At 65.2% G+C, this 9,254-nt stretch overlaps 2 protein-coding genes across 2 annotated transcripts in view; one reads left to right on the top strand and one right to left on the bottom strand.

Annotated features, from left to right (window-relative positions):
* Positions 1-376, top strand: part of NR1I3 (nuclear receptor subfamily 1 group I member 3) — a 9,600-nt gene extending 9,224 nt beyond the window's left edge. Inside the window, exon 4 of the mRNA XM_024204169.1 lies at positions 320-376. Coding sequence (XP_024059937.1) covers positions 320-376 — 57 coding nt within the window. The remainder of the gene's footprint in view (positions 1-319) is intronic.
* Positions 377-1,152: 776 nt separating this feature from the next.
* TOMM40L (translocase of outer mitochondrial membrane 40 like) lies at positions 1,153-8,790 on the bottom strand. Its single transcript, XM_029912828.1, has 9 exons — positions 8,755-8,790; positions 8,007-8,175; positions 7,479-7,546; positions 6,756-6,848; positions 4,956-5,057; positions 2,791-2,896; positions 2,278-2,400; positions 1,842-1,918; positions 1,153-1,757 (listed from the first exon to the last, which is right to left on the bottom strand). The coding sequence occupies exons 2-9, from the start codon at positions 8,110-8,112 to the stop codon at positions 1,467-1,469; spliced, it is 966 nt and encodes a 321-aa protein (XP_029768688.1). The 5' UTR covers positions 8,113-8,175; positions 8,755-8,790; the 3' UTR covers positions 1,153-1,466.
* Positions 8,791-9,254: the final 464 nt, after the last annotated feature.

Here is a 9,254-nt window from a genome sequence, read left to right as displayed (position 1 = left end):
CCCCCCCCGCCCAGGGAGCCGTGCGGCAGCTCCCCACCCCAGCTCACCTCTGCTCCACCTCTTCCCCGAGCACGCTGTCGCTGCTCCACTTCTCCCGCCTCCCAAGCTTGCGGTGCCAATCAGCTGTTTGGCGCCGCAAGCCTGGGCGGGAGAGAAGCAGAGCGGGGCGGCATGCTCAGGGGATGAGCGGAGCAGAGGTGAGCTGGGGCGGGGAATTCCCCTGCATGCCGCCCCTTCCCCCTTACTTGCTGCAGGCGGCCCTCCCCACGCCCCCCTGCCCTAGCTCCCTCTGCCTAAATGCTGACGATGACTGGGGCAGCCGAAGATCCGGTCGCTGGGGTCGCCGCCGAAGAAAATGCCGCCTCCCAAATACTAGCGCCCTAGGCAACCGCCTAGGTCGCCTAATAGGTTGTACCGGCCCTGCCTGGCAGTCCCACGGGCCAAGTCACAGGGCACACTGGCTGCAGTCTCCACCCCTTGTGCTCCCAGCACTCAATGCAGTTCGGGGTTGGCCCCACACTGCCAGATCTGTGCCCCGCTCCTGCAGGAGAAAGCCCTGCCTCAGGCATCCTTTGGGAGAGAGCAGCGCTGGCTCAGGAACAGGGCCTTTCCCCTCTAGGGGGCGCCAGCTCCAATCCAGCCCAAGGGCAAAGGGATTGACGTGAGGGATATGGGGCCTTTCTCCTCTAGGGGGCGCCGGCTCTGATCTGGCCCCAGGGAAAGGGAAGTGACTGGCTCAGGGGATGAGAGTCACAGGGCTTTTCCCCTCTGAGGGCACTGGCTCTGATCTGATCCAAGGGTGAAGGAACTGACCTGGGGGATGTGGGGCCTTTCCCCTCTAGAGGGCGCCAGCTATGATCTGGCCCCAAAGCAGGGGTGCTTACTGGCTCAGAGGGAGATGGGATATGGGGCTTTTCCCCTCTAGGGGATGCTGGCTCTGGTCCAGCCCCGGGGTGGAGGGACTGGCTGGCTCAGGAGAGATGGGATATGGGGCCTCCCCTGTAGGGGGTTCTGACTCCGATCCAGCCCTGGGGGTGGCGGACTGGCTGGCTCGGTGTGGGGGATGGGAGATTTCACAAACCCTGGGCAGAAGCTTCTAGCCCTTTTCACTAATAATACAGCCTTACGCACAATGAAGGCGGATGGGTCGCTACTGCCCCCTACTGGATGGGATACGAACAGCTCTGCGGTGTGCAATAGGCCCTGTACTGCTCAAGAACAGGGAGATTCCCCTGTAGCTCAGGGACTCTAGGCCTGTGCTGTGATAGCTGGGGGGGTCTGCTTCCATGCTTGCTGCCGCGAAGCCCCAGGATGGTGCTGGGAGCAGGACAGAGAAGCTGGCACAGAGGAGCGAGGGGAGAGCGGGTACGGGACAGGCTCCAGGCCCGGGCCAGCCCTCAGCAAGTGGGTGGAGGGGATCAGAGGCCAAACCCCCTGAGCGGAGTTGACCCCAGCTATGAACATCCTCAGTCCAAGTCCCAGTCAGCTCCCGCCAGGACCACGCAGCCATGTTGTGGGAGGTGTGAGCTTGCACTGTGAGGGCAGGGAGTTTGTGGGTCCAATGGCCCTGGAGACGCCCTGCCCCCTGGGCGAGGCTGGCACAGCCCTGGGCAGCCCCCTGCCCGAGTGGGGGCTGGCCCGGCTCCGCACTCACCTCGGAAGACCACGTTGGCCGGGGGCAGGTTGAACTGGTAGCCGAAGGCGAAGGTCGTGTCCTGCAGTCGGGTGTTGGCCTCCAACTCCACCCCGACCTGCACCTGCAGGGGAGGAAGCGCAGGGTGAGGGGTGCCCCATGGCTGCCCTGGAGGATGGGGGCAGCCCCTGGGGGGGGCCAGGCTCACCTGCTCATTGGCTTTGTGGTAGTAGCTGGCATGGGCCCCGCCATAACCAATGTTCAGCGTCGCCACCCACTTGCGAGCTGCAGAGATACAGAGGGAGTGAAGCTGGCAAGGGGGGCAGGGCTGGCGAGGGGCTGGGCACGGCCTTTAACTCACTCAGAAGCGTGCTGGGATGGAAGCCTGGCCGGGAGGGGACAACTCGGGTAGGCGCTGTACAGGCTTCCCCTGCGATGCCCCTCTGTGCTGACCCACAGCCCCTGCTATCCCAGCCAATGCTCCCCAGTCCCACCCCTGCCCCCCACAATGGGTCTCTAAGCAGGGATACCAGCTGTGCCATCCCATGACATTTCTGTGCTCCAGGGCTGGGACAGCCTCCCCCCCTTTCCCCGAGGCTCAGCTCTGGCACAGGCAGGGGGCAGTGACCAAGCCAGGCTCGTACCCGTGTACTTCCCTGCCAGGGTGACGATGGCGCCCTCCTCGCCCGGGCGCCGGTGATACAACATCTCCCCGCCCAGCACCAGCCGCGAGGTCACACTCTGCAGGAAGTGCGCCACCACAATGACTGCAGGGAGGGAGAGACCGTTAGCACTGCACTCCGCAACCGCCACCCCACCTCCCAGGGCCAGCCGACGGGAAACTGAGGCACTGAGCAGGGAGGGGCCTGCCCAAGGTCACAGAACACAGGAGTCCTGACTCCCAGCCCTGCACACTAGCCAATGCTCCCCTCCCCATCTGACATGGGGGGGGCTCATCGCCCCGCCGCTAGCCCCAGAGCAGTGTGGCCACGGGGCTGGGCACCAGGCTGTCCACACCCGGTAGGGGAGGGGAGGCTGCTCCGTGCTGAGCCCTGGGCTGCAGGTCTCGGACAGGAAGAGGGTGGAAGGAGCCAGTGGCAGGAGAGTTTAGGACAGGAAGTGAGGCAGGACAACGGGGCCCACAAGCTGGGGCTCACCTGATTGGCTGAGCATGTCGGGGTTGCTCAGCGTCAGTGTGGCCGTGTAGTCATCGCCACGGAGCTCCCCGCTGAACTGCCACGTCACAAACCGGGCCTGTTGCGTCTGCAGGGAACGGCGGGGGCTTAGCCGGGGGTGCGGCACCCCCTGCCCCAAAACCCGCCCCACCCTTCCCCTGCCCTGCCCCACCCTCCCCACTACATGCCTGCCCCATCCACATCACAGCCTCACCCTATCATAGCCCCACACTCTGCCCTGTCCCACACCTCACCCATTGACCCCATCTCATCATAGCCCCATGCCTCGCCCCACAGCCCCACCACCAACCCTGCCCCAACCCTTGCCTACGCCCCAGCCGATCACAGCCCCATGCCCCACACCTTGCCCCATGTCGTCATACCATCATGAGGGCTCACCTGGGGAGCAGCCAGTAAATCTCACCTCTATCCACTCTCCTTCCCTCAGCAGCTGGGGCCGTGATCTGACTGTGGCCTCCCCTCAAGCCCCTTGGAGGGCCCTTGCTAGGGCTCCAGGTACAGCTTGGCACAGGGGAAAGCAGAGCCAGACCCTGGCAGAGACGAGCAAACCCAAAGGAGGTCCCCACCCAACCCAGGGCAGCTCCCCCGCCTCACTATGATCATAGGGGGCATTCCTGCTCCGCCCAGCCTTCCTCTGGCCCCGTCCTGGGAGCTCCACCCAGCCTTCCCCACCCCCACCCCTGGGGTGCTCTGCCCCCCCACCGGTGCTGCACCCAGATTTACCCCTGCATTTACAGCCTCCCCAGGGAGTTCCAATTAGCAGGGATTAAGCCCCGCACGACTGGTGCACACTGGGACACACCCAACACCCAGGGGTGCATTGGACAAACTCTGCTCAAGGGGGGAGGGGAAGCTGGGCACCAGTGGGGATTTGATCCCTTCCCAAGCACAATGCCCCCATGATGGAGGCCGGTGAGCAGGGTCTGGCTACAGCCACAGCTGGAGACACACAACCTGTGGCACCATGTAGGGGATGTGAGGGGCCCAGCCAGGTGCTGGGAGAGAACACTTGGCCCCTCCCCTGCAGACTGCCAGGGGCAGTGCCCATACGCCCCCCAGGGGAAGGGGGCTGGGCCCTGTCACCGTCCCCACTGCAGAGAGGGAAACTGAGGCACAGCACCCGCCAGGCAGTGTTAGAACAGGCAAGGGGAACCCAGAGTCCTGGTTCCCACCCCTGCTCTAGCCACTAGTCCATGCTGCCCTCATTGCTCCAGTGCTTCTGCATGGAGCTGAGAAACTGGAGCCCCTCTCCCAGCCTCAGCCCTCTCCATTCCAGCCCAGGGCGCCCGAGGCAGTGCAGGGACTGGCTGGGCTCCAGCCCCGCACGGCTCTAGGGGGTCAGTGCGGCCAGATTAGCAGCTGGGAGAGCGCGGCAACTGCCAAGGTCCTAAGCGCTTAACTGTCAGCGTCAGCACTTTGAACAACACACACACGGCCATGCCCTACCTCCCCCCCCCCTCATCTCCACACACACCCAGCCCCTCTCCTTCCCACACTCTGCTCCCCCAACTCCACAACCCCCCAGCCCCCCCACCTCCACACACACGGCCAGCCTCCCCCACTCTGCCCCATGCCCTGCCCCCCCATCTCCACACACACACCCAGCCCCCCCTCCTTCCCACACCCTGCTCCCACTTCCACAACCCCCCAGCCCCCCTCCTCACCACACCCTGCTCCCCCCACCTCCACACACACGCCCAGCCCCCTTCTGCCACACACCCTGCTCCTCCATCTCCACAACCTCCCACCTCCACCTCCACACACTCTGCTCCCTGAACCTCCACAACCCCCCAGCCCCCACCTCCACACACACGCCCAGCCCCCCCACCTCCACACACTCTGCTCCCTGCACCTCCACACACATGCCCAGCTCCCCCACCTCACACACACGCCCAGCCCCTGTGCCACGCCCCCATTCCTCCACACATGCCCGGCACCCCCACTGCCATGCCATGCCCTCTCCCCCACACCACGCATCGCCCCCCACTCCTCCAACACACCCTGGCCCCCACTCCACCCACGCCATGCTCTGCCTCCCCATGCTTCACCCACATGCCATTCCCCCTACATGCCCTGCCCCACACCCGTCTCCCCCGCTACCCTGCAGGCCCAGGGCGGGGCCTCACCTGGAAGACGGCCTTGGTGCGGATCCGCTCTGCCACCAGATGCAGCACCTGAGCATTGAGGCTCCCGCAGCTGTCCATGTCCCCGACAAGCATGGGGAAAGTCTGCAGGGAGAAGGGGCACGGTGCTGGGATGGGCTACGCCGGGAGGCGCTGGGTCTCCTTGGGGGAGCCCCACGTCAGCTGCACACACCCCAGAGACGGTGCAGTCAGCAGCCCCGGGGGTCCCCAAGCTGTGGCAGGGGAGCCACCTGCCTAGGGAGCTTTCCCTCCTGCCGTGCTCCCACTCTGTTCGGGGGCGGGGTGCAGCAAGTCTGCTGGGTCTCCTCAGCCTGGCTCCTGGGAGCACTACCTGTGCTGGGGGCCTCCGCACCCCTCCCCAGAGCTGGAGCTCTGCCCCCATCCCATGCCTCACACACGCCTCCCTCGCCCTGTCTCCTGTGCACACAGGCCCTAGCGGGGACTGAGCACAGGCTGGGCTCTCCTGTTCCCCCTGGTGGCACCTTCCAAGCTAAGCGCTTCCAAAAGGAGAGAGCGGACGGGGGCTAAGCCCCAACACTTCAGCCTGACCCCCATTCCCACCCCTCTGTCCAACAGCCTCAGGAACACGCCCCACACGGACCAACACACAAACATGCCCAACCCAGGCCCAGCCTCCAAGCCAGAGCCCTGGCCCACACACACGGCCATGCCAATCCTGTCGGGGGGGGGGGGGGGCGAGGCGGCTGCCATGCCGGGGGAGGGCTGCCAGCCCTCAATGTTCAAATATCTCGAGTCAGGCTCCAAAGCACCCTGCGATGGCTTCAGAATGAGGGGAGCGCTGGCTCCTTTCCCTCGCCTGGGGCCTTTGGGGGTTTCTCTCCCTGGGAGGGAAGCCCATTCAGCACTGGGCCCTGGAGGCAGCTCGGCTGGGGGGCCCTGCAGCATCCAGCCCTCCTCCACCGCGCTGCAGCATGACCTGCAAGGAGCCCCCTGCCCCCCTGAAAGGAGGGGCACTCAGAGCCAGCTTTTGGCCACAGGCCCTCTCTGAAGAGGATGGGGGGAGAGCGCTGCTGCTGCCATGGGCCCTATGCCCCTCAGGCACCTGGTTTGCCCAGCACTCCCTGTAAGAGCCTGGCAAGACGGTGCCAGCTGGATGCCCACATGAGCAGGATCCAGGGATTCTAACCCCCAGACGGGGGGTGAGCGACAGGGCTGGCTCCCAGCGGCTGCTGGTGGCAGGTCACACGTCCACCCAGCAGGCAGAGGAAATCTCCACTGTGGCTCAGTCACTAACCTGCCAGGGAACGCAGCCTATGTGGGGATCCCATACATCCCTCAGCAGGGGACCCCTCCCACTGCTGGGGCAGAAACACCAGGGTCCCAACCCTCACCCAGCTCCCTGTGAAGAGGTTGAGGCCTTGACCACCACTAGCATCTCTCCCAGCTCTGCTCCTCCCTAGCACCAGAGCGAGCCACCAGCGTTCACGGACATGCTTCATACACCCTCTGCCCGCTCAGGGAGCTCCGGATCAAACCTGCTGCAGAGACGGGGGAAGGGATCCAAGTCAGTCAGAGAGGGGGGGATAGAACCCAGGAGTCCTGGTCACAGCCCCCTGCTTTCATGGGGAGATTTTCTAGCATGCTCAGTTGCCACCAAGTACACTGGAGGATCCCCTGCCCCCCATTGAGAACAAGGGGAGCTGTGGGGTGCTGAGATCTGGGCGTCTCAGACCCCACTCCATCTTGGCACTGGGAGCTGAGCTTGGACGCCTGGCTCCCAGCCCCTGCTCCCGCCCCCTGCGCATTTGGGTCCCAGCTCACCTCGGTGGGGCTGAGCTGCCGGTCTCCTACGTAGGTGGTGTGGAAGTGGTAGCTGGACTGGCCGACTGTGCTCATGTGAACGGTGTGGCTGACCTGGGGAGGACACAAGGGGGTCAGGCTGTGCTGGGGTAGGATGCTGTCTGCAACCCTCAAGGGCTCCAGCTCCTTCCAGCCCAGCCAGCGTGGACAGTGCCACCTGATCACTGCCCCTCCCAGCCCAGCCGCGGCTCCCCTTCTCCAGGGCCTCCTCCATCTCTCTGAGGCTGCAGAGCCCAGAGAACACAGCCCCCCATCGGCGACCCAGTGTGAACCTGCCTGGTTGCACTCCACACTGGGATGCGTAGTCTCCACAGGCCGCACCCTCAGAGCAAACAAGAGGGGTGGGGGAGGCGACAAAGCCCCGGCTCGTTGTGCCAACCCCTTGCCCAGATCCCAGCAGCATCTTCACCTTGACACCCAAGCCAATCCAGCCACCGGGAGGTGTTTCCCAAACAGCCTGTTGGTGGGTACCCAGCTAGTGGGTTTCAGCCCAACTCCGAGAGGGAACATGCCTACATCCCCCATCTCCATCCCTCCAGGCTCTCCTGGCTGCCAGCCCCTGAAGAGGGGCAAGGCATGCACCGGAAGGGGCCCTCCAGCTCCACGGGGGAAGCAGGTGCTAAGCTAAGGCCTGGAGGGTCCCGGGGGGAGGGAAAGCAGTTGGAGGCACGAGCTGCAACTGACCTGGAAATGCTTGTTCAGGTACCTGTTGAGGATCAGCTTCACCCCTTCCATCTGCTGGGGGAAGACTTCTGCAAGGAGACAGGGCGGAGGGGACTTAGACACACAGCGCAAGGGCCCATGGAGCCAGAGACAGGGCAGCCGGCTCCTCTGTGCTCCAGGCCCCACAGCCAGGGCTGAGCTCAACAAGGACGAGTCGGAGGAATGGAAACTTGGGGTCTTCACCCCCATCCTCCCTAAACCGTTACTAGTCCAGGGCTCGGACCTCAGCTTCCCCAGCCATCTAACACAAGTTAACTACCTCCCGTCTGCACACGGTCACTCGTAGTGCTGCCAATCACAGAACGGGACCCCGGAAACACAGGCGAGCCGAGTGCCACAGCACCCCTGTTATGGGAGGCTGGAGCAACTGGGAGCTCCCCCCACAGCCAGCGCCCCTGCCCTGGTATCTGCAGCACCCCCTGCTGGCAGAAGAGCACTCTCCAATCCCCTCAACGTGCCTCTGTCACAGGAGGGGTGGCCCAGACTCACCTTTGCATTTCCGATGGAGCTCATCGAAGCTGCCTGGGTTGGTAAGCGGCTCCTGCCGGCGCAGAGGTCTCTGCAAGTTGAGCACTGGTGCCAGCACGTTCCCCATCGCCCCGCAGGCCGTGCCGCCTGGCCCTGGGATGCAGGGGTGTAACCGCCCTCAAATCTCTGCCTCCAGTCCGAGGAGGAAAGACCCAGAGAGTTTGGGATCAGCAGGTGCCCACGGGTTCCCCAGTCAGAGCACACCCAGCTGCCCTCTGCCCCAGGGACCCTACGCACATGACACCCAGCGGGGTCCAACACCTGCACGGAGCTGGGCTGAGATCGTGTCCCCACTCCCCAGCCCTTTGGGCCAGCACCCCGCAGCACAGCTCGGAGCCCGGGAGGGGGGCTGGCTGCCCACAGGAGCTGGGGTGCATGGGGGGCAGGGTGCCCTGAGGTGGAGAGAGGGGGTAACTGCCCACAAGGCAAGGGGGAAGAGGGAACGGGGGGCTAGTTGTTGGGGGGCAGGCTGCCCTTGGTGGGGGATGGAGGGCTAGTTGTCAGGGGGCAGGATGGGGCAGTGGGATCAAGGGGAGGGGATGTAGGGGTGCGGGGTTGGGGGGGCTGGTGTAGAAGGAACTCCCCAGGCAGGGGTTGGGAGGCTGGATGCAGGGGGCTCCCCAGCCGGGGGGCTGCCCCGCACGGTGCCTCTGGGCGCTGCCGCCCCCGGCGTTCACACGGCTCGGCCCCCTTGCTGGGCTCCGCTCACCCTGAGCTTGTTGGGCGCGGCCATCTTGCGCCCGGGCCCCGCCCCCGCAGGAAGTGGCTTCACGGGAGCGGCCGCCGCCCCGGACGCCATGTTGGAAGCGGGCACCCGCCCCCCATGTGCCGTCGGGCTGGGGGCGAGGGGTCGGGCACCCGGGTCCCTGGGGGGCACAGGGAGAGCGGAGCAGCTGTTGACTGAGGCCCCGGGTGCTTTGCCGGCTCACTGCTTTGTACCGCTTGTTCTCGTAAATTATCCCTTGTGTTGCCAGGCGCCCCTCACCCTGGTATCCCGGCCCCGCCCCGGCAATGCCTGGGGGTTTGCCCCCCTCTGACCCATTGCTGTGCTTCAGCGGGCCCGGACGGGCCACGGAGGGACCAGGTGCTAGAGCCGGGCTTGGGTGTCAGGGGCACTTGTGGCACCTGTGACCCTGGACAGCTCCCGTTGCCAAGGGTTACCATATTTCAACAATCAGAAAAGAGGACACGGGGTGCCGCCCTAGCCCC

Source organism: Terrapene carolina, unplaced genomic scaffold, assembly GCF_002925995.2.
Source record: "Terrapene carolina triunguis isolate 2854851 unplaced genomic scaffold, T_m_triunguis-2.0 Scaffold249, whole genome shotgun sequence".
Taxonomy (NCBI): Eukaryota; Metazoa; Chordata; order Testudines; family Emydidae; genus Terrapene; species Terrapene triunguis.
This window is presented reverse-complemented; position numbering and strand designations above follow the sequence as displayed.

What these genes read in the sequence shown, in the direction of transcription:
- TOMM40L (XM_029912828.1), bottom strand. Translation starts at nt 8,112, where the DNA reads ATGGGGAACGTGCTGGCACCAGTGCTCAACTTGCAGAGACCTCTGCGC. An exon ending in GCACCAAGGCCGTCTTCCAG is followed by an intron (nt 2,897 to 4,955) that starts GTGAGGCCCCGC and finishes CGTTCCCTGCAG; the next exon opens with ACGCAACAGGCCCGGTTTGT. An exon ending in CGACATGCTCAGCCAATCAG is followed by an intron (nt 2,401 to 2,790) that starts GTGAGCCCCAGC and finishes CCCTCCCTGCAG; the next exon opens with TCATTGTGGTGGCGCACTTC.